The sequence below is a fragment of the Panthera pardus genome, unplaced genomic scaffold, assembly GCF_024362965.1.
Source record: "Panthera pardus isolate Hobbes unplaced genomic scaffold, ASM2436296v1 HiC_scaffold_22, whole genome shotgun sequence".
Lineage (NCBI taxonomy): Eukaryota > Metazoa > Chordata > Mammalia > Carnivora > Felidae > Panthera > Panthera pardus.
The window spans coordinates 2,853,301-2,880,566 of record NW_026526788.1 but is presented as its reverse complement, the minus strand read 5'-3'; the positions used below and the strand labels follow the sequence as shown (position 1 = coordinate 2,880,566).

The 27,266-nt window shown below is 46.0% G+C and overlaps 1 protein-coding gene and 1 long non-coding RNA gene across 7 annotated transcripts in view; one reads left to right on the top strand and one right to left on the bottom strand.

Moving 5' to 3' along the window:
- DISC1 (DISC1 scaffold protein) overlaps positions 1 to 27,266 on the bottom strand; it is a 356,419-nt gene that overhangs the window by 227,205 nt on the left and 101,948 nt on the right. For all 6 annotated transcript variants that reach the window (XM_019419011.2, XM_019419015.2, XM_019419010.2 and 3 more), the window contains 2 exons: positions 16,869 to 16,998; positions 12,015 to 12,250 (listed from right to left, as the gene is read on the bottom strand). In XM_019419011.2, coding sequence (XP_019274556.2) covers positions 12,015 to 12,250; positions 16,869 to 16,998 — 366 coding nt within the window. The remainder of the gene's footprint in view (positions 1 to 12,014; positions 12,251 to 16,868; positions 16,999 to 27,266) is intronic.
- On the top strand, positions 17,710 to 21,568 carry LOC109248923 (uncharacterized). Its single transcript, XR_002072345.2, has 3 exons — positions 17,710 to 17,876; positions 17,981 to 18,038; positions 21,031 to 21,568. It is a non-coding gene; the product is annotated as an uncharacterized LOC109248923 (long non-coding RNA).

Sequence of the window (27,266 nt, the reverse complement as noted above, 5' to 3'; positions counted from 1 at the left end):
GCCAGAGGTTCACTCTGTAAAGCTCGGAGTGACAGTGCAGACAGCATCTTGCTCATCTTATTCAGAAGGCCTATCGCCACATTAGGTATCTATTTGCTTAAAGAATCCCACCCCATAGTCAAAGAGCAGCAAATAGCAGTTCACTCGCTATTTCTCCAGACTTAGGGAGGCATATCTCAAAAGCCTTTTAAAGAAACTTGAAGCTGCACCCTCTCTTAGTAATACTTTCAATACTTCCCGTAGATCCAGACATCAGAGGGCCCTGCCCTGATCCTCTCTACTCCTGGAGTGAAGCATCCACAAGGCCAAAGGTACTTGCCCATCCAGAACTGGGCCAGGCAGCCAAGACCAGAAGTGCCTTCCAGAAGAGCCTTGAGCCTGCTTCCTGCCAGGGTGTCTTCTCAAGGTGGAGCACGGCACAGGGGACACACCCATAGGCCCAAGCAGTAGTCATGCGGTGGCTACTTCGAAGGTATGGATATTTCTTGGACATGCAGGCCAAGTATCCACATGTAAAACCCATCAGAATCCCAGGGTGGAAAGATAGGGTCAGGGGGGCGTTCCCTTGGTCCCTCTTCCTCTGGTCCACAAACGTCAGGCAGGCCTGGATGAACTCCTGTGTGTTCGTGTCTTAGAGAAACTACCTCTCACTTTATGTGATATTCCTTTATTCTTTCTGCTTCCTCCTGTCGTCACCACCCCTGGCACCAGCCGTGGCCCTACATGTTAGACTCACACTCAGGATGCCAAGCACATACCGGCCCCAAACATGAGCCTTTCAACCACAAACCCCATCCCTACTCTTATCTGACCCTTGCTGACTACAAGAATACTAATGATGCTCCGAGAATTCCACCACCCCACTAACTCTCTGCGAGACTTTGCACGAGTCACTTTTTCCTGGAGCTCTATTTCCTTACCTGCAAAGCGAGAAAGTTGAGCCAAGTTATTTCTGAGAAACTTTCAATCCTACGATCTGAGATTCTTTTACTGTTCTGCCGTTCAAGATTCTCTTACCAACATTATTTTGTCTGCAGACAGCCAGAGAGTCTAAAAGACACAGAGGTTATATAAAGTGCCAGAGAGGGGCGCCTGGGTGGCGCAGTCGGTTAAGCGTCCGACTTCAGCCAGGTCACGATCTCGCGGTCCGTGAGTTCGAGCCCCGCGTCAGGCTCTGGGCTGATGGCTCGGAGCCTGGAGCCTGTTTCCGATTCTGTGTCTCCGTCTCTCTCTGCCCCTCCCCGTTCATGCTCTGTCTCTCTCTGTCCCAAAAATAAATAAAAAACGTTGAAAAAAAAAAAAATTTAAAGTGCCAGAGGATGTTAGTGACAGAGGCAGAAATAGAGGCCAGACATCTGTCATTTTTCAAAGCAAGGCACAGTTTTTCAGCCCTTAGAACAGAGTTGTGCAGAAAATCTGCCGCCTATTGGCAGTCACCTGTCCATCTCTTTGCCTGGGTATACGTGGCCTGATGCTGAAGTTCCATTTTAGCAAAAAGCTCTGGGAAAGGAGGATTATCAATTTCATCTCCGAACAGCCTTCTCCCTGACCTCCTTTCTCTCTCCCCGTTCGCAATTCTATCCCTTGTGTCTTGTTTAATAAAAATAAGTTAAAGAATGAGAGATTGCTACTAAGGCAAGTTAGAAATGACATAAAGGGCAAAATGACAGCCACCCTCGCAAAGGCATTACTTGGGTCTTGAATTAAAAAAAAAAAAAAAAAAGTGCAGGAATCCGTTGACATTAACAACCTTGCCAATTACTGCTCTGTCCTCTAACCTTCTGTCGGGGGCAAGTGGTTAAGGAAATGACAGCAAAAACAGCTTTAGGAAATGCAAGATTTTATCTCCTTGGCCTTTTCCTTCTTTGGACCCTTCTTGCCTCATGGTTGATAATGTCACATGTCATCAGTGGGACATACCCAGGGCACAGACAAAAAAAAAAAAAAAAAAATGCCAAGAATTCCTCCAGACTTCAGATGATCTCGGGAAGGCACGATAGGGCACATGTACTCATCAGGAACAAGCCATTCTGTAAGTCTGTAAAAGCTATGGAGCTGGTTACCTGGAACATTTACCCTTGGGGAAGCCCTCATGGTGCAGTGGAGAGGGTTTGTGCCCAGGGGCCGAAGCTCTGGCAACCTGTGGCCACCCTTACCACCTCTGGCACAGCACATAATTTCGGGCATGCTCAGTGGCAAGGACAGGAGCATGACAGCAGTGCCTGCTCACGTGACAGACACCCATATTCGTCCTGGGGACCTTGGGAAGAATGAAGTCCAGAAAGATTTTTTAATAAACGTTCATACAAACAACCATGACTGTATCAGCGTAAGAAAACAGCTTGAGTAATCTGACAGAAATCAAGCAAATGGTTTTTAAACCAGGGTAAAGTAAATATGTGTGATATTTCCCTCTCTGCCCCAAGCAAAAGAGATTAAGTGAAAGAAATGAAGAAAAACAAGCCACAGAAACACTCCAATATTCAGTCCTTTGATTCGTTCTCTGGATATGGATGGATCTCATTAGTGACTCGTCCCCTTACTGAGTCTTTCTCTGAATTCCGGGGATCCTGTGTCTCAGCTCTAACTGAAACACTACACTCTCGAGAGTTATTGTGGTAAAGTCCGACTTCCCCAACTAACTCAGCAAACTGAGACGGAGATGTCGTATTTTGTAAGACTCTAAATTCTTAATAAAATGTATCTACGTAGCTTATGTAAGTACTCCAAAAGGGGACAGCAGAGAGAGAACGAGCAAGGATTTCCATCTTCTCGAAAAGACCTCCCGTGGTCAGTGGGGAGCTGATGCGAAGACAGGCAGCAGAGAGAACCAGGGCTAGCGCTGAATTCACTGGATTTGCAGAGCCTCGCGAATTTACCGATAGGAATAAGACGGAGCGGATGTGCGCACGCGCGTGCGCATGCGCTCCTCGCCCCCACCCTTGCCAGTTCCCGCCCCCACTGGGAGGGTGCATGACACCACAAGAGTCACAGCTTGCCTCTGAGGCCAGGTCCGTTAACAATCACATGTTTATTTCCAACTGATTAACCTGGTATTTGGCTTACCCAGATACTCCTAGTGTTAATTCAAGCAGATCGTTCCGTGCTTCTCAAACCATCTTACTCCAAATCAAAAGTGTAATTCATAGGCCAGAAGCATTTAGATTTGCAGCTATGTGTCTATCTGTAAGGGATTTTAAGCTGTCTAATGAAGAAGAAATGAGAGCGGGAGTCAAAAATATGAAAAGCCTTACATTCAGATCTTAAATACTCTGCTCTTTACCCCTTCCTCTTACACACAAGGAGAAAATAAATTACCAGCCTTTCGAAGACTGGTAACCTAGTGGGCTCCACATTTTCAACTTTTATCATAACCCAAAGGTATTTAAACATTCGAAAAAATTTCAATTCTGAGCTATAGAGCTTTTCTCCACCAAATTCCTGTGAGTCTAATCCTTAAAAACACTACAATGTGGTTCAAGGGGGAAATGAGGTTGCCTCTGGGTTTACTCTGTTAAGGGATTCAAAGGCAACTTCAGATTTCCATTTCAATCACCGTCCCCCTAATTCCAACTACTTAATAAGTGATGTCTCATTGCTTTTTTAAAGAACTACCCTGAACTGCTTGCATTTCCATTTAATATTAACATTGCAAAATGTGTGCTGTTTTCCTAAATTTATAAACATGTATACTTTCCATAATGATGAAGCTTGCCCAAAAGGTTGTACTTTCTGCTTTGGCTTTATGACGCTTTTCTGAGTCATCTTTAATTACCTGCTGTCTGTCGAAGAACAAGCATTCGCACAGTAAAGCCTGCAAAACAGTGTAAACCTTACATTTCTCTCAGGCTCTTTCAAAACCTGCTGACCAAGCAACAGATCTGTCAGATGCCTGAAACTAGAAAATATTATATATTTTATTTCCTAAAATGTTTCAATGGGTAAACTAAAGATACACACATTTTACTAAAGACTTCAAAAATAGATTGTTGATGAACGAAATGAATGAACATCAGGAAAAAAATCCAGCTGCCTAAACAAGCGACTGAATAAAAAAATCAAACACCAATATCAATACAACTCAGAGAAAACTGAAGAAATTTGCCCAAAAGGATGTACAAAGTAGTCACGATAATGGCAGCCAAGACGAAGAGCTTAAGAAAAATGACCTTAATATATAAAGTGCAGGGTTTCTACAGAAACCTAGAGGTACTGTTTCGGGTTGTCCCAGCAGCCTAGGAATCAGCACAGAATGGGTTAATTAAATTAGTAATTAAATTAGTAGTTAAGAAGTGCTCTTAACTAACTAAACTGCCACCGACCAATGAGCTGGCATTTCCAACCTGGGACTATTCCCTACAGTCACTTGAAAAGGTTGTATCTGAGCAGAACTGAATTACCTTTCACTGGAAGTGCTTTCAACCTTCAGCTCAAGGTCTGAAGAACGGTCTAGGGGTGTGTTAAATTAACATCAAAGGTCAGAATGGGGAACAGTAACGTGTAACCTACAAACAGGGAAACACTCTTGGGATATGTCAGGAATAAGAAAATCAGTGGAAAGGAATAGAAGATTGTAGGAGACACTCAAGTTACAAAGAAGTTAAGTACACAACAGTTCTCAAGGTGATCATCACGGAAAATAAAACATTGACCAGAAGAGAAACTTTTAAAATAGGCCACATGCATTCAGGTATGCGAGAGATGGCTCACAATCGCAATAATAGGAGAACTGGCTGCAATCACTTTAAAATGATTATCTCCCATCGTTAAGAATCCCTGGGGTTCTAGCTGAAAATAGTTACTCTGATCGCTAAATTACAGAAGAGGAATGGATAAGTCTACAAATTACAAGCCTCCCAAGAAGAGCCACCTAAGTGACGACCGACATTGTAAATTCCTTGAAGGAAACAAAGCACAGAGATAGAAAATCATACTAAACTTAATCTAGCACAAAATGAAGTTTTTTTTTAAATATCTGTACGTTAGGGGAGATTCCTCCCCTGAACTTCTCAAATACACTCAACAAACACAGAGTTTTTTGTCTTCTTGGAGTGAGTGGCCACTGCACCCACCCAGAGAGGTGGTAGTTTCCTTCAAACCCTTTCCTTCTTTTCCAACCCTTTCCTTCTCTTCCAAGTTGTGATGGGTATACTTTTCTCATTGCATGTAATGATGACCTTCCAAAGGACACAGGGGTTGACGGCGGTGAGTTGCATTCCAAACTCTGAGCAGTAGCTACAATGTGGGTTTGGGTTCTAGCCCGCGTCTAGTGACATGCTGGTCATTAGCACTGACTTGCTGAGAAAAGACAGAACTTGAACACCGTGCCCCGCAGATGGTCACAGTCTGCAGGGAACCTGGCAGGGAAACTCATCTGGGGGCCATTAGGAACAGAATGACTGTGTTTTCAAACTGTTTGTCTTAGCTGATTTCATAAAATCTTAAAGTGCAAAAGTGTTCTAGATCCACAAGGAACCTTCAACATTGGCTGGTTCAAACCTTCATTTTATAAACAAGACTTCCAGCGCCTGGGGGGCCAGGACTGGCTCCTTGCCCTCTCTGACCTGAAGCAGTTGGTTGCCTATGTGCAGAGAGCTGTTTGCTCTGATCCCTCTCAGGTGACACCAGGTGATCTGTGGGGCAGAGAGACAACCATCACCAGTCTGGAATGACATCCATTCTCTTTTTACTTGGACCCACGGACCCATGCCCTGGCTAGCCAGACTTCTCTCCATTGCCTGCCTGGGCACTGGGCTCAAAGCCCCAGTCTCTCCTGGGCTGTCAGTGTTAACCATCTCTCTCCCAGTCCCGCTATATCAAAGGTTGGCCAAAGATGTCAGAACACTGCTGCTGTGTGAATTGGGACCCTCAGCAGCCTCATATGCAAAATGCGCATAAAACGAATATATTGTCCAATATGTCTTACAGAGTCTCAGTGAACAAGATTAGCATTCTGTAAACACCAGCAATGTTAAAATTAATGTGTGATGATGATTACAGGTCTAAGTAAGAAAGAAAGACATGATAAATATGAGATTTGAAAGGCACACCTACAGAGCAGTCCCAAACAGTGATGACACTGCTTTAGACACACTGCTACAAGGACACATCAATCTTGATTTGCTACTGTGCCACCAACTCAATGCACCAACTGTCTGGAAAAATATTCCGTGTCTCAGCAATTCCTGGGGAAAGCAAGGCGTATGCCTTACAATAAAGAAAGAAAAGTCAGAATCTCCTGAACAGCAGTTCTAGCAACAACAGAGCCACCATTGCCAGAGGACTTCTTTTTTCTTTCTTTCTTTCTTTCTTTCTTTCTTTCTTTCTTTCTTTCTTTCTTTCTCTTTCTCGCTTTCTTTTTTTAGAGAGAGAACGGAAGAGAAGGGCAGAGGGGGGCAGAGAGACCGAATCTTAAGCAGGCTCTGTGCTCAGTGCAGAGACCTACATGGGGCTCGATCCCATGACCCTGGGATCATGACCTGAGCTGAAATCAAGAGTCAGAAGCTCAACTGACTGAGTCACCCAGGTGCCCCTGCCGAATGATTTCTAATGGATTAGTTACATACAGCCACTGCTTTTGACAGACCTATCAGGTGACGACAGACAGAGGCAAAGAAGGAAGAAAAACAAAGACCAGACGGAGAGACTGAAGAACGCAGCCACTCAAACGGAGAGAGGCTGGGAGACCTGAGGGGCTCTCCTGAAGCGTCCGCGCTGCCCCACTTTGGGGCCACCTCACGCAACCGCCCCAGCACACAGGGACGCACAGCCGCCTCCCTGTACACACTCTAGGGATCCATCATGCTCCTCCTGGAAGGGTGTGGGAGGCTGTTTTCCAATCCAGGCCTTGCTGTTCACTGTGTCTCCTCACTCTGGTAAGAAATGTTATCTGAGGGGAAAGTGGGACTATTGATTTTTTTTTTTTCCCAGTCGATTGTGAACCGCTGAATTTCACTATGTCAAGTCTGTCTTGAAAGGAACCATGATATCGGCCTGGGCTGCTCACCGTGGACTGGGCAACAGGGATGTAACCCGGATGCCCGAGCTCCTGAACCGTCTACCACCCTCACTGGAAAGCCCAGAGAGCGCTACACGGCAGGGAGGAGGGAGCAGCCCCGGCTTGCCGCCCACGGCCCGTGCTGCCCAGTCACGCTGACTGAGGTCCCGGGTGCACCAAGGTCCAGCCAGCCGCCCTGCAACCAGGGGTTGAGTTCGTTTCACAGTTTGTGCCAATGGTTTGTAAAACGATGTGACACATTTCTTCCAAATGCGCGAGAAACAATTCATCCATCAGCTTCCAGGACACATTTCACGTGAAGCATGAAAAATTCCAGGAGCTGAGGAATGAAGAACTCGACCACAGGCTAATAGGAGCCAGCCACGAGGATCTAAAGAATGTTAGGAAGTACCGTACGCAGCCCTGATCTCTATTGTTATCACTTGTGATTATTCCTACGTTGCTTTATAGTTGGCCACATGCTGCTGGCCAGGGTCACAACCCGACTCTTCCCTGGTGTGCAAGGCACACAGAACTACAAAGGCCGGGGGGCTGAGCTAATGGCACTGGAGAGAGATGAGCTGTAAGTCGTGACCTTCCTCACTTTATGCCAAACAAACAGATGGAAACTCACACCCCACATGCAGGGATGTGGCTCAAGGAAAACCCCAGAACCTGTCACATCCTTCCTCTCTGTGTCCCCATCCTTCTCCCCACCCACACCCCTCACATCCAATCCCATTAGCGATAATGGGAGTGGAGTCTGTATGGGATGGAATGAGAAGGGATGGTTAATGTGGACAGAGAATCAAGCTCACTGGATAAAAGACATCCATATAGACCTCTCCCAGTAAAGGAAATTTACAAGGGAAGACAAGGAGTATGTTTTAAGGGTTGGAATCCCAGGAATAAAGGAATTTCAGATGAACATATCTTTCCGGTGGCCCCTGTCCTGTATATATCCCTGCTCTGTCAGCTTCCACACTGTGGAGTCTCTGATTCCCAGGGCCTTAAAAATGTTCCTTGACCACTGAAGGAAAACCATTTTTGTTGGCTCTATCGAAAGGCAGCTAGGATACCTCTGAGAAAGCAGCTCTTCATTCCATCCTAAGATATTTGATCCAAAACGCAGACAGAAAATTCAGAGGTCCGCTTTGATTTCTATTAGAATGTCCAAATAAAAGCCACTGGGTCTCTGGTCCCCAGCATACAACCTTCTACTTCCAGTCCTTCCCTGACATCCTCCAGATGATTCCCAACAAGCAACGCTCAGAAACAATGGCGCCATGCAAGCACGCGGTCTCCACCAGTGATTTTCTCAGAAATGCCGATTGCTATCGTAGTTCCTTTTCAAGCTGAATGTGTAGTTTATCCAGGAAAGAAGCATATCCTTCCCTTTGAACTTGCACATTACTGAGTTGAGTAAATCAGAAACAGCTTCTTCCCAGACAGCACCCTGCGTTCTGAGCTGGTCTCTATGAAAAATCTTCACCGGTGATGATAACAGCTGTGATGTTGAGTGGTCTGTTTCTCCAGATATTTGTAACAATACCAGTCGCTACACCTTGTCTTCGTAAGACTTCAAAATTGGCCTATTTCACAATTTGTCAGCATCTCCCCATCTGGCCTAAGAAGAAACTCTTCTCATAAAAAACAAAAATGTTTGTCAACAAAGCTACTGATGCACGGAAGATCCATTCTTTTGGCTGGGGTTCCTATGAGATATGCCCACCCCCCAACCCCACCCAAGTCAACATCTTCTAAAAGAAAACCAGTATCTCATAGGAAAAACTAAGTTAACAGGATCATGCACAATTAGTTAAAAATACTAGACCAAGCACTCTCTGATCTATGAAGCCATATGACTGCACACTGGCTCCTTTCAACTTCTCCATTTCTGGGAGTCCATGCTGCAGCCCATCAGCTTGGAAAAGGTGTGTCTTCCTTCTTAAATGGAAAGCCCACATAATAACAATGATTTTTCCAGTTAATATTTTTGGCCAGGAACAGCGTGAAGCCTCACCTCCCTAGTGTGGAAGAAAGGAAGCTGATGGGTCAAAACCTGTACCTACACACCCCAAACTGCCCTAAGGCAGGGAGGAGCCTGCCTGTACCTCTGAGTAAATAAAGGAGATGCCAAGGGTCATCCAGATAATGTGATGCCCCAGGGTGGTCACCCTCCAGCAACACAAAATTCCCCTCAGTGCCGGCAGTGCTCTGAGCTCCTGATGAACATCCCAGGCTGAGAACTTGGGCAGAATAACAGACTAGAAATGAGAAGATCCAAGCTAGGGCCCCCCCTCTATCAGCCTACTGTACCATGGGGATCCTCGTTTTACATGAAGAGAAATAACTTCCTTGGAGCTCTGGAAAGAGACTGTCTTTTATTGGTTCGGACGCCACGGCTGCTGTGGATGTATACAAGGTCTCTTAGCAGCTGCATCACCAGGAAAACTTCTGGAGTTTTTGCATCTTCGTCTGTAAAACGCCGACAAGGAGGGTGGCCCGCCTGCCAAACCGGGCTACTCTGATCGCCACGAGTTAGTGTGTGAGAAAGCACGCCCTCTGCATCTCTGTACAGGCCCAGGACACACCCGCAAGGGTGCTGCCCATGAATTCAGCTCAAAACACAGAGGCTTTGTGCCACACTGCAGCAGATTCTAAGTTAAGCACGCCCCAGCTCCGTCCCGCAAAGAGTCATCAGCTTGTGGGAGAGAGGAGAGGCATATAAGAAACCTCTGTGCTGTTAAAAGCAAAAGGAGAAATAAGTAGGACACATCTGGATGGCAGGACCAAAAAGGGATCATTTTAAGTCTCACATGTAAATATATGCATGTGTAAAGAGAATAATAAATTCGCATGGATATTTCATCTTATGCATTACACATGATACATGCATATAATGTATAATACAATGCACGTGTTACTATGGGCATATGGATGATATGTGACATACAAAGTACATACTATACATATTATATAGACTTGCACCTACGTATGTGTATGTACGTGTGTGTGTGTGTGTGTGTGTGTGTGTGTGTGTGGACACATAAAGATGTAGAATGACTTCCACAGGAAGCAGGAGTGGGAAAGATCCTTACAGGCTGAGGCAATAGTATAAGGATACATATGAAGGTGCAGAGGGACAGCATGTGGCATAGTCAGTGGTCAGTTTCCTTTAGTTGAAATTTGGCAACAATCCAAATCTCTTCTCCTTCTCCGTGGGCATGAGTTAGCTTTCTGAAGGGAAGTATTAGGGCTGGAAGGGGTCCTGAGCACCTCCCTAGAACAGCATCCGGAGCTGGCTTTTCTTGGCTGGATAGGATGTGATATGTGTATAAGAGGGGACCGTTATTCACTGAATAGTCTAAGACACATTGGGACAGGCAGTTTGAAGGCCTTCAGGAGCCTGAAATCCCATAATAAAAATGACAAGTGGAGGGGCACCTGGGTGGCCCAGTCAGTTGAGCTTCCGACTTTGGCTCAGGTCATGATCTCACAGTTCATGAGTTCAAGCCCCACATCGGGCTCACTGCTGTCAGCACAGAGTGTGCTTGGAATCCTCTGTTTCCCCTCTCTCTCTGCCCCTCCCCCGCTCATGCTCTCTCTCCTTCTCTCTCAAAATTAAATAAATATTTAAAAAATAAGTTTTAAAAAATGACAAATGCCTGGGTGGCTCAGCCAGTTGAGTGTCTGACTCTTGATTTCAGCTCAGGTCATGATCCCAGGGTCGTGGGATCAAGCCCCGTGCCAGGCTCTGTGCTGAGCCTGGAGCCTGCTTAAGATTCTCTCTCTCTCTCTCTCTCTCTCTCTCTCCCTCTCTCTCTCTCTCTCTCTCTCTCCCTCTGCCCCCCTCCCCAGTTGCACTTTCTCTCTATATATAAAAAAAATGAAAAATGTTTAAAATATTTAGGAAAAAAAACCGACAAGTGGTAACCATAGTAAACTGCTATAAAAGCTTTATATGCGTTAGCAGCTGGTCCACATAACAGCCCTGTAACGTAGGTGTTATTATTATCATCCCCTCCCCCAAATAACAAAGGATTCTAGCTGCCACGTGGCTGAGTGAGGATAATCAGATGGCGGAGTCCATGTTCTCAGCCACGACAGGCGGTTAGTTTTATGAAGCACTGTCTTTGGCGAACCAACGAAGCAGAACACGAATCGCCCCCCTTGCTCGACACCCACAGCACTTGCAGACCTCACTACCCAGCTGCATACTCATCCGGGCACTCCTCGGCTTTTTATCTAAAGCACACGGATGTGCGAGTTCTGTCTTTCACCAAAATAGGAACATGACATTGAAGTATAAGACAGTGAAGTGCCTCTTGTGGGCACTGCACAATACAGACTCCAGGCAAGATTCTCACTCCACAGGAAACAGATAGGAAACTCGGCTGAGAAGGAACAGACAGCAGCTTAAGTATCAATTTTGCCTCTCATTGCGACTTCCGGCAAATTGCTAACCTTGAACTTTGTTTTCCTCATCTATAAAGTAAATATGATAATAGAAGCAACTCATAAAGCTTAGCACGATGCCTGGCAAAGAGTAAGCGCTCAATAAATGCTAGCTATTATTAACAACCATGCATTCTTCCTGACGGAAACACTGTCATTGACTGAGCTTCCCCCTCTTGACGGCTCACCCCCCGCCCTCAGGGAGAGTATAGTTCACCTCTCTTCAGATGATTGTCCTCAGCCAAGACTGGCATCAGAATCTCCAACAGACCTCAAAGGGAGAGAAGATGCCCCTGGGGATAACTTAGTACACAGTAGAATGGGAAGGAACATGGGCATTTAGTAGGTTGGGTTGTTGGCCAGGTTGTAAAATACCTCGAAATACTCAGGTCTGCCCCACACAATGAAGAATTCTCCTGTTCAAAATCATGATAGTGCTTCTGCTGAAAAACTACAGCCCTGCTCAGAAAATTCTTGTGTATGAGGGACAGCAGGCAACATCAATCCCATAAACAGGTCAAGGAGGCGAGTGATCCAAAGTCAGTTAGGAAATCAATACCTCCTTACGGCGTCAGGTGGTTCTGCATGGAGGGGAATCTGGTTGGCTAAGGCCAGGGTGTCGTGCAAGGCCTTGCTGACCTCCTGCAGCTCGCCCAGGGACAGCCTGCCCACCAGGGCGGCCAGGTCGCAGCCCTGCCACGGGAGCAGCCGCTCTTGTTCTTCTATTTCCCTTCTCAGTTGCTCATCTTTTGCTTCCAGCACAGACATTCTTGCTTGGAGAGCTTCGATTTCTTTCTGTAGAAAGCGGAGAAACCAGATTTTATAAGTTAACCCTGCTCGTGGCAAACCGCTCTGCTGGTAATGAGTCCGTCAAATGAAATTCAGCCATATGCATGAGAGCCATGAAGCTCCCCTTCTGAGCCGGGCAGATTTTTGGAGGTTTGCTGAAGCGGAAAAATCACGCCAGCTTTGTATTTCTGATTAGTTGGCATAAGGAAAAACATTCTCTCCCAAGTACTAAATAACTATGGGGGGTGAGCCAGGAATTTGACTTGGAAGAACCAAGCAGATACATAAATGACTTACTTCCTTTCGGGCAGAAGAGCTACAACACAGAGCAGCAAATGTCATGTGCTTGAGGTACGAGCTAACAGGTAACACAGGTCACAGACCGAAAAAGAAAAGCAGACAGTCCTTGGTCGGTCTGTCCCCAACCATGAAAAGTTAGTGTGTAGAGAAAGATTAAAAATCACAATTTCCTGGGGCGCCAGGGTGGCCCAGTCAGTTGAGCTTCCGACTTCAGCTCAGGTCGTGATCTCGCGGTCCGTGAGTTCAAGCCCCGCGTTGGGCTCTGTGCTGACAGCTCAGAGCCTGAAGCCTGCTTTGGATTCTGTGTCTCCCTCTCTCTCTGTCCCTCCCCCACTCACGCTCTGTCTCTCTCTGTTTCTCAAAAATGAATAAATGTTAAAAAAAAAATTTTTTTTTTAAATCACAATTTCCTAAGTCTACAAGATTGAAAGAGCAAAGGGATGCTGCAGATAGTTTGATGCAGTCTAAGGTTCATAAAAAATATTAAGTAAATTTAATTTCCACTAATATAGCAAACCAAAATCCAAAGAATCTATAGAGTATCATCCACTCTTGAGGTCAAAGAAGAAAACAAGCAGCAGGCAGCTGAACACACATTGTGTCCACAGTGTTAGGGCACATAATCATCTCACAGCGCACGGTGTTCTGAATTTAAAGTGAGGCTCTTTCCGTCACCACCCTCCCATGATGTGTGCATGGGTTTCTGGCTGATAAGAGCAGAGCGCTAATCCTGGGCGCCTCCCCAGCTCTTATCCACATTGTCTTAAACCCAAGCTACAGATCACCTACAACTGCAACCTCCTGACCCCACTTCCAGTAGCGGGTGGGGGATAGACTCTGAGGCGGAGCTGAAGATCCACCCCTAAGACACGCGAAGAAGAAGACAATGTGTGTCTCCATTGGTCCCACACTACAGTATTATTGCCATTGTTTCCCAGTTAAACTCCCCAACTCCGCCTCTGCCCAAACCCTGTTCCTTTCTTTCTTTCTTCTTTTTAAACTGTGGTAAATACATGTAACATAAAATTCACCACCTTAATCATCTCGTTAAGATTTTTTTTGAAGTTTATTTATTTATTTTGAGGGGGAGAGTGGGGGAGAGACAGGGTGAGTAGGGGAGGGGCAGAGAGAGAGGGAGAAAGAGAATCTCAAGCAGGCTCTGCACTGTCCACATGGAGCCCAATGCAGGGCTCGAACCCACAAAACCGTGAGATCATGACCTGAGCCAAAATTCCAGGCTCCCCATCTTAACCACTTTTAATGCCAGTTCCGTGGTACTGAGTACATTCACACTGCTCTGCGACGACTGCCGCTGTCTGTCCAAGAACTCGTTTCATCTTATAAACCAGAACTCTGTCCCCATTAAACTCCAGCTCCCCATTACCCTGCCTTCCCCCAACCCTTGGCAACCACCCTTCTACTTTCTGTGTCTATGAATCAATCTCTAGAAACCTCATAGAAGTAGAATCAGAGTATTTGTCCTTTTGCTTATTTCACTTAGCATCATGTCCTCAAGGTTCATCCAAGTTGCACCATGTGTCAGAATTGCCTTCCTTCTTAAGTCTGTACAATAGTCCATTGTGTGGATGTACCACATTTGATTTATCCACTCACCTACAGAGGGACACCTTTTGGCTATCGTGAATAACGCTGCTATGGACATCTCTTTGAGGCCCTGATTTCAATTCCTTTGGGCATCTACCAAGAAGTAGAATTGCTTCATTGTGTGGTAATTCTATTTTTTTTTTTTTGATGTTTATTTGTTTATTTTGAGAAAGAGCACCAGCAGAGAAGAGGCACACAAAGGGGGGGTGGGGGGGGCGGAGAGGATCCCAAGCAGGCTCCAGGCTCAGTGTGGAGTCCTATGTGGGGCTCGATCCCCTGACCACAGCATCACGACCTGAGCAGATATCAAGAGTCAAACACTCAAAAGACTGAGCCATCCAGGTGCCACAGTAATTCTGTTTTTAATGCTCTGAAGACTCACTGTGCTTTTTCACAGTGGCCCTATGCCCTATTCTTTGTTTTTTAATTTACTTTTTAAAATTTGCATCCAAGTTAGTTAGCATATAGTGCAATAATGATTTCAGGAGTAGAATCCGGTGATTCATCCCCTACGTATAACACCCAGTGCTCACCCCAGCAAGTGTCCTCCTTAATGCCCATCACCCATTTGGCCCATCTCCGTATCCAAAACCCCTCCAGCAACCCTCAGTTCTCTGCATTTAGGAGTCTCTTATGTTTCGCCCCCTCCCTGTTTTTGTATTATTTTTCCCTCCCTTCCCCTATCTTCATCTGGTTTGTATCTTAAATTCCATGAGTGAAGTCATATGATATTTGTCTTTGACTAATTTCACTTAGCCTAATACACTCCAGTTCCATCCATGCTGTTGAAAATGGCAAGACTTCATTTTTTTTGACTGCCGAGTAATACTCCATTGTGTGTGTGTACACATACACACACACACACCCCACATCTTCTTTATCCATTCATCCATCGATTGACACATAGGCTCTTTCCATACTTGGGTTACTGTTGATGGTGCTGCTATAACCATTGGGGTGCATGTGCCCCTTAGAAACAGCACACCTGTATCCCTTGGGTAAGTACCTAGTAGAGCAGTTGCTGGGTTGTAGGGTAGTTCTATCTTTAATTTTTTGAGGGACCCCCATACTGTTTTCCAGAATGGCTTCACCAGTTTGCATTCCCACCAGCAGTGCAAACGGCCCACACCCTATTCTTAACACAGAAGTCAAAGTGATTCTTTAAAATGGGATCAGATTATGTCACTTCACTGCTTAGAACCCTCTAATGGCTCCACATTCCAGTCAGAGAGAAGCTCAAGTGATTACAAAGGTGTGCAAGGCCCTGCAAGATCCCTTTTCTCCCTGACCTTCTCCTCCACCATTCTATCCTAGCCTGGCCTCCTGGCTGCCCTTTGCATACAGGAGGCACATCCACACTGCAGGCTTCACGTGGCTGTTCCCTCTGCTTTACTCTCACTGTTCAATGAGTTGACCTTAGCCTACGCATGATAGCTCTTACCACCCTACAACAGGGTAAGTAGATAATTTAGGTATTTATTATGTTTGCCATTTCTTATGTATCTCCCCACGCCCCCCCCCCCCACTAGAACATCAACTTCATCCTAAGCATTCAATCTTAAGCATTTCAAACAGTATCTGGCACAGAGGAGGCATTCAAATACCTGCTGAATGAATATCCACCTCTCCCCCAGAGTTCTGCCAAGAACATTCCCTTCAAACACTAAGTATCCTGAGCTAAAATTATTTTCTGTGCACTCTGACATCAGCAGGAATTATGTAGACCGTTAACTGATACATATTCTTCAAAACAAAAACAAGATTTCACATTTTCACCTGAAATTTTGTGGTAATGCTCATTGAATATATAAGCATTCAGTTTATTGGAGAATATTTTCAAATTGTGATGACTTTTGCTTCCCTTTGCCACCTTGCTATTTTGGGGATCTGGGTGGGCAAACTCAGATAACAAGAATACCCTGCATGAGGGAGTGGGGATGAGAGGAGGGCGGTCCAGTAACTTGCCCAAGCCCCATAAACTGATCTAAATTCATTCTGTTATTTAGAGCCTAAACCAAGATTAACTCTCGGGTATTAAAGACCCATGCTCTTTCTGGAAGTCCAGATACCTTCAATGGATGCTTCCTTCTTATTCCCCATTCCTGCCTCAAAGCCTCCAGGTTCCAGCAGGTGTGGACCCAGCTTTAAGGTGGGGGTAGAGGAGCTTTCAACCTCCTGATTGCCTCTTGCCTTTAAGTCAGTGCTGCTCCAAGACTTCTAGCCCCTGGCCAACTGCTCTGGTCCAACCTGGACATGCAATGCCCGCCAGCTTTTCCCAGACATGCCAGCCTGCCCAGTCCCTACTTACAACTCTGCCCTCTAACAGTTGCTCCTTACAGTCCTAACTAGATATGATTTTCCATAAAGGATTTTCATAGCACGGATTTCTTCCTGCTTTTCAAAAGAACCTCGTAAAGGTCAAAATGATAAGAGGTGACAAATTGGCCTGGCAGACAAGGAAAGCGTATTCAAAAGGTAATGAGGAATATCGAAAACAGGCACAAACACCACTGAGCTTTCAAACCCCTAGTAGGTAATGAGATTCCTACAAGCCCTCCAGCCATCTCCACCCATCTCTCCCTTTTGTACTTCACGGGTGGACGGCCAAAGCTCTAATTGCTACATTCAAGCAAAGCAAAGATCCGCCCTGCCCCATGTGGCTTAAATGGGTAAGAAAAATGCTGGCCCATTTCCTGAAGATTCTTCTTCACCTGCTTACCTGCAGCTGCTGCTTTTCTTGAAGAAGCCAGTCTCGTCTGGTGATGGACACATGCAGGGCGTCCTGGGCAGTGGGTTCGAACCGCTTTGGCTCCATTCTGAGCAGGGCTTGGGCGCCGTCACTGCTGGCCCTTAAAGTAAAACATGCATATTGGTACAGAGGTAGAGAAGCTGAAATCCCCAGATCTACAAAATGTTGAGAGAAAGAAATTTCAGGGGCACCCGGGTGGCTCAGTCAGTTGAGCGTCCAACTCTTGATTTCAGCTCAGGTCATGATCCCAGGGTCGTGGGATCGAGCCCTGCGTCGGGCTCTGCACTCAGGGTGTAGCCTGCTTAGGATTCTCTCTCTCTCTCTCTCGCTCTCTCTCTCCCCACCCCACCTCCCCTGCTCATGCTCTCTCTTTCTCTCATTCTAAAACTTAAAAAAGAGAGAGAGAGAGAAATTTCACCAAGTGGCCACCAGCTGTTCTCACACTTAGGCAGGTCATAGGGATGAGGTCCCTAATGTAAGTTTCTGTTTTAATTACAATCTGTTGGGGCTTTTGCTTTTTCACCCATAGCCAGACTGTTTTACACCTGCATCGTCCAGTACCATGGCCCCTAGTCCCGTGTGCTATGTGCTGAAATTGTAAAATACGCCCCCAGATATTTTTGTTTTTTAATTAGGCTCCATGTCCAACATGGGGCTCAAACTCAAGACCTTGACAAAATCAAGAGTTGCAGGCTCTACCGACTGAACCAGACAGGCACCCCCACGCCAGATTTTAAAGACTTAAAGAGGGCAAAAATATCTCAATATTTTTTGTGCGTTACAGGTTGGAATGCTAATATTTTCAATGTATTGTGTTGCATTAAATATTTTGTAAAATTAATTTCACCTGTTTCTTCTTCTATTTAGTGCGGCTACTGGATAATCTGAAATCGTGCCTGTGGTTTGCATTATGTTTTATTGGACAGCACTGACTTGATCGTCCAGAGCCAAATTCCAGGCTGTGGAGATTAAGAAGAGGTATGACTGGCTTGCAGATGCCTGGGTCAGAGCTTCTCAGAAAAGGTTTGCTAAAAGACTGTCAAAACCCACTTAAAATCTGGCTCTGTGTCTTTTTCCTGCAGGAGTTGACACATTTGGTCAAAGCTGGGGGAAATGCAGCATAGGCTTGAGCTCATGCTGGTGAGTTGCCTTTGTAAGGGTCTTGCAGGCATTTGTCCTTAAAGGATGACAAATTCGTCCTTAAAGTATTCAATTTCTGGCTCAATGCAGTGGACAGAAAAAAATATATATACCCTAAGTGAAAACCCATGTCAACCATTCAAGGAGGCTACGGTCTAGGAAAACACCACCAACTACAATTAAAAGGCAAACAACAAGCTGGGGAAAATATTGCCAGTCAGGAATCAAAAAAGGGAAAAATATTGCTAATTTCAAGAGTTCTATCAAACCAAGAAGAATAAAGACGAACACGTCGATCAGAAATTCAAACAAAGGAATTACAAAGAGTCAAGGAAAATGTTTACCATCAAAAATACTTTTCAGTGCAAATTCACACAAAATAAAATATCATTTTTCACCTAACTGGCAAAGGTTTCCAGGAACCATGATTGTTTGGTGAGGGAAGGGAATAAGAATTTAGCATAAAATATAACTTGGATCCTATATTCCCACTCCTAAGAATTCATCATATGTAAATGATCACAGATGTGCACAAAGACTGGCTGCAAAAATACATTTTTTAGGGGCGCCTGGGTGGCTCAGTCGGTTAGGCGTCCGACTTCAGCTCAGGTCACGATCTCGCAGTCCGTGAGTTCGAGCCCCGCGTCGGGCTCTGGGTTGATGGCTCAGAGCCTGGAGCCTGCTTCCGATTCTGTGTCTCCCTCTCTCTCTGCCCCTCCCCCATTCATGCTCTGTCTTTCTCTGTCTCAAAAATAAATAAACGTTTTAAAAAAAATACATTTTTTAATAGCCCAAAACTGAACACACACAATTGTACCCCAAACGAGGACCAGAGCAGTCAACAACGGCAGTCACTCTGCGCAGCCACTAAAATTAGGTCACCAAAGAAGATGTAACCCCATGGAAAATGATCACTTTTTTCAAAGCAGCTATTATGGTAATATGTATACTATAAAACAACTATTGTAAGGAAAAAAAAAACTCATGTATATAAAAGATAAGGAAAATACCCACCAAAATGTTATCAGCTCTCACCTCTGAGTGGTGCAATTTCTTCTTTTGGCCAATCTTTGATTTTCTAAGTTTTCTCTAGTAAGCGTATGTTATTTTTAACACCATAACGGAAATGTTTTCTACCACATACACTAAGTAGCTACACTGTTTACTTAAATATTTTAACATAGCCAACCTGTCTGTTGTAGCCCTTGGACAAAACAGACATGTCTGTGTTTGAAATCAATCACATTTCATACATTAATGATCAAGGGTGTCATCCCCTGTGGGAAAGCAGGTATCGATACCTTCAGACAGTCGAAGGCATAAAGTACACCTGTCCCCTCCCTCGGGATCTCCTTCCAGAGAGCTGTACCTAGCCTGCACATGCATACCAACTTCAGGATTCAGCAAGCAGGAGCACAAAGCTGCATGTTCTCATCTGTGCATGCACACAGGGTCTCAGTCCCTCCACGTTTCTCGGAAAGAAAACAACTCATTGTTTTTAGATTCCATTTATGAGTGGAATTACATGGTATTTGTCTTTCTTAGTCTAGTTTATTTCCCTTATTTCACTTAGCATAATACCCTCTAGGTCCATCCATTGTCCCAAATGGCACAGTGTCGTTCTTTTTTATGGCTGTATAATATTCCACCATGTATATGCACATGCACATGTGCCACGTTTTCCTTATCCATTTGTCTCCTGACGGACTCTGAGGTTGCTTTCATGTCTTAGCCACTGTAAATAATGCTGCAATAAACAGAGGGATGCATGTATCTTTTTAAATTAGTATTTTCATCTTCTCTGGGTAAATATTCAATGAATAGACAAAAACCAGAATACGACCTATGAATACAGAGAACAAACCGATGGTTGCCAGAACGTTGGGAGGAGGGGGTTGGGTGGAATGGGTGATAAGGAGATACAGGCTTCCAGTTCTGGAATGAGTAAGTCACCGGAATAAAAGGCACAGCCTAAGGAACAGAGTCAATGATATTGTCACAGCCATGGAACAAGACACATGGTAGCTACACTTGTGGTGAACACAGCATACAGTATAAACTTGTCAAATCACTAAGTTGTATACCTGAACTAATGTAACAGTGTGTGTCAGCTATATTCAAAAAGGAAGGAAGGAAGGAAGGAAGGAAGGAAGGAAGGAAGGAAGGAAGGAAGGAAGAGGAAGGGGGGAGGGAGGAAGGAAGGAAGGAAGAGGAAAGGGGGAGGAAGGAAGGAAGAAAGGAAGGGAGGAAGGAAGGAAGGAAGGAAGAGGAATGGGGGGAGGGAGGAAGGAAGGAAGGAAGGAAGAGGAAGGGGGGCAGGGAGGAAGGAAGGAAGGAAGAGGAAGGGGGGAGGAAGGAAGGAAGAAAGGAAGGGAGGAAGGAAGGAAGGAAGGAAGGAAGAGGAATGGGGGGAGGGAGGAAGGAAGGAAGGAAGGAAGGAAGGAAGGAAGGAAGGAAGGAAGGAAGGAAGAGGAAGAGGGGGAGGGAGGAAGGAAGGAAGGAAGGAAGGAAGGAAGGAAGGAAGGAAGAGGAAGGGGGGAGGAAGGAAGGAAGAAAGGAAGGGAGGAAGGAAGGAAGAGGAAGGGGGGGAGGGAGGAAGGAAGGAAGGAAGGAAGGAAGGAAGGAAGGAAGGAAGGAAGAGGAAGGAAGAAAGGAAGGAAGGGGGGAGGAAGGAAGGAAGGAAGGAAGGAAGGAAGGAAGGAAGGAAGGAAGAGGAAGGAAGAAAGGAAGGAAGGGGGGAGGAAGGAAGGAAGGAAGGAAGAGGAAGGGGGGAGGGAGGAAGGAAGGAAGGAAGAGGAAGGAAGAAAGAAAGGAAGGAAGGAAGGAAGGGGGGAGGAAGGAAGGAAGGAAGGAGGGAGGGAGGGAGGGAGGAAGGAAGGACAAAAGGAAGGCAGGGAGGTAGGAGAAAATGAGTAACTGATCCTAACATGTGTTTGTTCTTTGTTCATCTCCTTTCACTCTTACCCCATTTCGTTCAAACATTCTGAAAAAGCAAACGCCATCAAGCTCACCCACTATGTGCCATGGACTGTGCTGGGTGCTAGGGACCCAGCAGTAAAGAAGACTTGGTTCCTGCCCAGAGCAGGGGAGACACACACCGAAAGGAAAATATAAGGCAACGGACAAATGCTCAACCCAGGTCTCAACCTATTACTCTAGGAGTTGAAAGGTGGAAGTGAGTCTCCCACTTCCTCAATCTTAACGTGGCATTTACAAATGAGGGAGCCAACCAAGCACTGCAGCCCTGATATTTCTGGAAACAATGGTAGAAAATAAGTCACCTCAGCTTTTCTAAGTTGTGAAACAGAAGCTACAGAAAAGGGAACCCTCCTCGTATTCCTGGGCCTGACACAGATTCACATTCTCTGAATAATCTCGAAAACTGCTTATTGTAACAGACCACGCAATTTAGAAATTTATTTTAAGACCTGTTACTCTCTGATTCATGTGCTTGAAGGCAAATTACAGGAGTCGTTGTAATAAAAATGCTTAGGCTGATCATAATAAAACAAACTAGTATGAGTTGAGAATTTTCTGTGCACCAGACACTATCATTTTTGTCACACTCACTTCTCCTTACAGACCTAAGAGGAAGTATTATTATTAGAGTTTTGCCACTGAGGAAGCAGGTGTCAGGGGCATTCAGTGACTTGCTCTCGGTCACAATGAGAACAAACAGCGGAGTCCAGGGGTCAGGGGTGCATCCGGCTGATCCCCCCCCTTCCCAGTCCTTTCCTGGACAACCTGATGCCTTTTAGGCTCTCGGCAAGATTATAAACTTCTGTTTCCTCCTGGCTTCTAATCACATGCCACCCACACCCACAGATTAAGTCCCCTTGCTTGCTCCCCAGCAGGCCCAGCTGAGAATGAAAGGGAGGGTTCAGCACGGGGAGGGAGGTGAGCTTTGAGCCCTAGTTCTGCCTTTTTCTAGCCGCGAGTCCTTGGATTCATTAAAGCTCTCTGAACCTCATCTTCCTCGTTTTTGAAATGAGGAAGGTGGTGAGGATGATGATGCCTTCCCTATATGGCTGATTACAAGGGTCCTAATCAGTTTATTCAACAAATGAACGCCGTGCACCTACTGGGCGCAAGGCCCCACCCTCACGCCAGGTAGGAAGAAGGAGGCAGAACCTCTCTGCCCTCAGAGAGCTTTGCTGTTTGCCGTCCCTCGTGTGTCGTGTTTGCATCGGGAAAATGACCTCTGGATGCATGTCCAGTGGGCACACGGTCCTACACAGTGAAGGTTACAGATGAAATGTCCCCGAGGATCTTGACACGTATCAGAAGAGGAAGTCTCTGGAACAAAACCATCACCAACTACTGACGTCCGTGGGAATGGGACGTGCTTCCCCCTCTGGGCTCCAGAGTCTTGGCCTGTCTCGCAGCCACGTGCTCCAGACTGACAGCCTCAGGAGGGGAAAGAACTCACCTCATCTTGTGCTCTGCACTGAGTAGGGGCTTAGCAAATATTTGTTCAATGATCTCATGAGTCCGTGGCCTTAGGAAATCCAGAAGTCGTTTATATTCAGCTTTCTATTTCATTGGATCATTTCTTTGCACTAATTTATTTCCCAATTTGCTCTGCTTATGCAAATATTAAGAGTTTCCTGAATTTCCTAAATAGATACCATCTGGGTCGGGCTGGGAGTTATTGAAGGAAATCAACATAGAATTGAAAATTAGCTACAGAGGCGCTACAGGTGGGTAACTGGGAATTCTCCATATTATTGTTAATCACATTCATTACTAAAGCCATAAGAAAAGCCCCTGTGATTAACCAAAACTCATCTCCCTGTCTCGCACTCTTTGACTCTGAGTATAGAAAGCCATCCATAGATGGCTGAGTGGTGGCCCCAGGACACGCTGTGGCTCAGTAATGAAGCCAGGGACAGGTGTCTGTTGTTCAGATGTTCAGTCCTCTGAGCCAGGCTCCCTCTTCCTTCTACCATGTTGTTCCCTTTATATTTAATAATTCTCAATGTGTAATCCCTAATGTCAGTGCAAATTAGCATTGCTGCCATAAACTAATCAGTACGTAAAATGAGCAAGTCCCTGAGGGGCAAGAATTAAAAACACGAGGGTTGGAATGTTAGAACAGCCCTGGGTGCCAACAGGGACTCGGGGTCTCTAAGACCCTACCCTCCGCTGCCGGGTTTCAAACAGGCCCCCATCTGGGGCTGCCCAGTGCTGGAAAAATCCTGGCCTTTCTCCTTGTGTCTTTTCCACTAGCCAGTTAAAGGATAAACCCATTTGGAAAATAAGGTCCTACGCCACTGAAAGCAGTAAGAACATTTCTCTTCCCAGCGACCCCACGCACCATGTGGCTTTTGTGAGTGTGTAGTTCAACAATACTGAGGAAGGAATGAACCCTCTGGGGGTTGACGCCTCTGGAATCACGTGGTTAAGTGTGTGTCTGAGATGAACACACATCACTACCTCCTCCCTAGCCAGCACCCGAGGCCCCAGAGCTTTCTTGCACCCTCCTTTTGCTCTGATGGTTGCCTTCAGAAGTATGTAGAGTGAGAATGTTATAGGGCAGGAGAGAGGCCAGACGATGCACCTGTTAGGACATCCCATGCCAGAAGGGCTCACGGCAATGGCTATGGTTTACAGAGTTGTGTATATAACACAGAAGGTCCCTTTCCCAGACAGAAATGTGCCTTCATGGTGCTAAAAATATTGCTGTTTTGTGCCACTTCTGGAATCAAAGAATTTTAGTCAAGGAAAAAAACCAACATTTACCAAGGCCAGTGCTCTCATTATTACAGTTGGGAAAACCTCAGTTCAGATGACTATTTCTTACAGCCCCTCGGAATACCTTTGCTCATTGCTGTCCCCCATGGATGACCATTCTAACAAATTCATGTCATGTGACTTCCGTGTTTCCATCCCTCCCTCTTTGGGAAGATGGTGAGAAAGAAGTGGTTTGTGCCAGCCATATAATCACTGAAGTGTGGTTTAAATCTAGACATCGCTGGGGCGCCTGGGTGGCTCAGTCAGTTAAGCATCCGACTTTAGCTGGGGTCATGATTTCACGGTTTGTGGGTTTGAGCCCCGTATCAGGCTGTGCTGATACGTATCAGCCGTATCTGTGCTGACAGCTCAGAGCCTGGAGCCTGCTTCGGATTCTGTGTCCCCCTCTCTCTCTCTCTGCCCCCCCACCTTCACTTGTACTCTCTCTCTCAAAAATAAACATTAAAAATTAAAAATAAAAATAAAAAATCTAGACATCGCTTCCTCATCCAATGAAATATTGTAAATTATCAAGGCCACTGTGAAAGCACAAATACCATAGAAATGCAGATAACTTTACAGTTCTGCCTTTATATATATGTAGTTCTATCTATCTATGGTAGATAGAACTACATATAGATATGAATCTGATTTGTATCTAAAAAGTAAGCAGAATAGGGGTACCTGGGTGGCTCAGTCAGTTAAGCGTCTGACTTCAGCTCAGGTCATGATCTCACGGTTCGTGGGTTCAAGCCCCACCGTCGGGCTCTGTGCTGACAGCTCGGAGCCTGGAGCCTGTTTCAGATTCTGTGTGTGTGTGTGTGTCTCTCTCTCTCTCTCTGCCCCTCCCCCACTTGTGCGCGCGCTCTCTCTCTCTCTCTCTCTTTCTCTCTCTCTCAAAACTAAATATTTTTTTAAAGTTTTTAAATAAATGAAGAGTAAGAATAGGAAACGAAACATCATTGTCTTCTATAGTCCTATCCCACTCAGAGAAATGACTACACTGCAAGGGGGCACAAGGATATTTATGTGGGTTTGTGACAGCTACGCCCGATACAAATGGCTCCAGGACAGACTTCAGTTGAATGGGAGCAAAGAGGATGGCATGGGAGATGTTTATTTGGAAGATTTTATTTAGAATCCACTAATTCGAAAACAAACTCTGAGGAGTCCTCTGCGGCACACCGCACGTACTCTTCTCCACTTTTCCTTCCCTCCCATCTCCAGGCGATGACAAGGGGTCGGCGGTGGGTCTCCATTAGCCATACTGATGCCAGTCTGGTGCCTCACCTTGAGCCCCGATTCAGGCTTCAGAAACATGCCCTGGTGTGTCTGGATAATGATGGCCATTGTTACGTGGTACCGTAATGTAGCCATCCCATTTTGTACCTCTGGTAAAACGTGTCTGTAACAGTCATTTTCTCATCTTACGGAGCCCACTGTCATGGATTTCCATGGTGGGATGGTCCCAACATGACAATTAAATGAAAATAAAGAATCACACGTTTCAAAGGGACTAGAGGAAGAACTGGTCGGCGGAAAAATGACTCAGCCCAGAATCATCACGGACTACACGATACTCATCTCTCCTGTTCCCCACCTGAAAGGAAGTATGTGAGCAGGAAATATTTGGACAGGCTAACCGGAGGAGCTCCGCCTTGATAAGCCCCATCGGAAAACCATTGTATATCTCTGTTTTTAAACTTGGTTGTATTTTATCCACTTGTGTTTTAAGTTAACCGTCGGGAAACAGTCTTTGATAAAGGACATTTTGCACACACGCACACAATTTAGACTGTAAATATGACCAATTTTAAAGTACATATTGCTGAAGGTCCAAGGGGAAAATACACAGGAGGCATACAGTCCAAGAAATACAGGACGTTAATGAGAAAATTATCAGTTGCAGGTGTGATAGTCAACCAAAGCCCTTTTTAACAGAAAGTAAAAAATAACTCTTTTGACTAGAGGACAGATACAGTAGGAATAGATGCCCCTCTGTCCCCTTCTGATCGCTGCTGTCACAGGATATTGAAATGTAATTTTCTGATTGCTCCAGAATCAGAAGCTAGAGCTAAAACGCAGGCCCAAACGCTCTCCATTCTAAACTGCTCTAACAGCGGGGTACAGTGCCCCACGCCAGGCACTGCACAAGCAATACTACCACAGCCAACCACCACTCAACACACACACCCGCTGGCCATGTAGGAAATGGAGCTTTCATGAGACATGCTTCTCCTTCTCCTTTCCAAACCCACGGGGGGGGGGGGGGGGGGCGGTGAGGAGGGAAGAAACGCTCCCACTGAATCCAAACAAAGACAAGAACATCCACCAGACCCACTCACAAAGACCGGGGGTGCCCTGTAAGCAGGAACACCTGATTCTCCGACATGGACATCTGTCTAAGTTGGGGTTCTCTTAACAGAAAGTCTGAGACAAGGATCTGAGTTTGGGCTATTTTCTGGAGAAGTGATTCCCAAGAAACTAAGAGTGAGGAAGCGAGAAGCAGGATAAGTCAACCAACGGTATGTTACTGAGCTGATCACCACAGGGACAACTGGGGCCCAATCCTACCAGGAACCACCTGGAAAAACGTGTGGAATGTGCTTCAGAACTGTCGCCCCAGAAGCTGGGGAGGGTGGCACACCTATCCACCAACTCCCACCCTACTGCTTGCCAGCTGCCCTCAGGGGCATTCATTACCCACTCCCCGTCCTCACAAGCTTCAGAGCACGTCGTGTGGCACGCAAACCTGTTGGAAGCCGCAGGTGGAGAGAACTGTCCAGAGCTGGAACGGAAATCGGTGGGAGGCCAAGAGATTGAGATACAGGACATCAAATGTCTGCAGCAATGTGTGCTCTCACACAACTGACTTTCTGATGTATCACTACCCCCTCAAGCAGGGATAAAGAAGTTGGAGGGGCGCCTGCGTGGCTTAGTTAAGCGTCCGACTCTCGGTTTTGGCTCAGGTCACGAGCTCATGGCTGGTGAGTTCGAGCCCCACGCTGGGCTCTGAGCGGACAGTGTGGAGCCTGCTTGGGATCCTCTCTCTCCCTCTCTCTCTGCCCCTCCCCCTCTCACTCTCTCTGTCTCTCTCAAAATAAACAAATAAACTTAAAAAGAAGAAGAAATTGGAGAGCCACGGCAAGGCAGAGAGGTCTGCAATGGGACAGCCTGAATGCCTACCGTTCGGTGTAGCAAAGATAGGTGAACTTCCCATGAATCGAGTAGATGTCACAAACATTATCCTCCCCAAAAGTGTGCCCGTTGGGCAAGGGGACCCACAGAAAGAGGCTGAGTAATATGTGAAAAGGGGTGGTTGCCCAGGTGGGCTGGGAAAGGTTGAATTCACATCAGGGTCTGGGCAGGGGGGGGGGGGGGAGCCTGTGGTGTCCTCTGGAGAACCCACGTGTGGGTGCCCCAGGACAGTGAGCGTGCCAACGCCTGCACACGGGGTGTTCCAGTCTGTTAGCCAGGGAGGCATTGATGACCAAC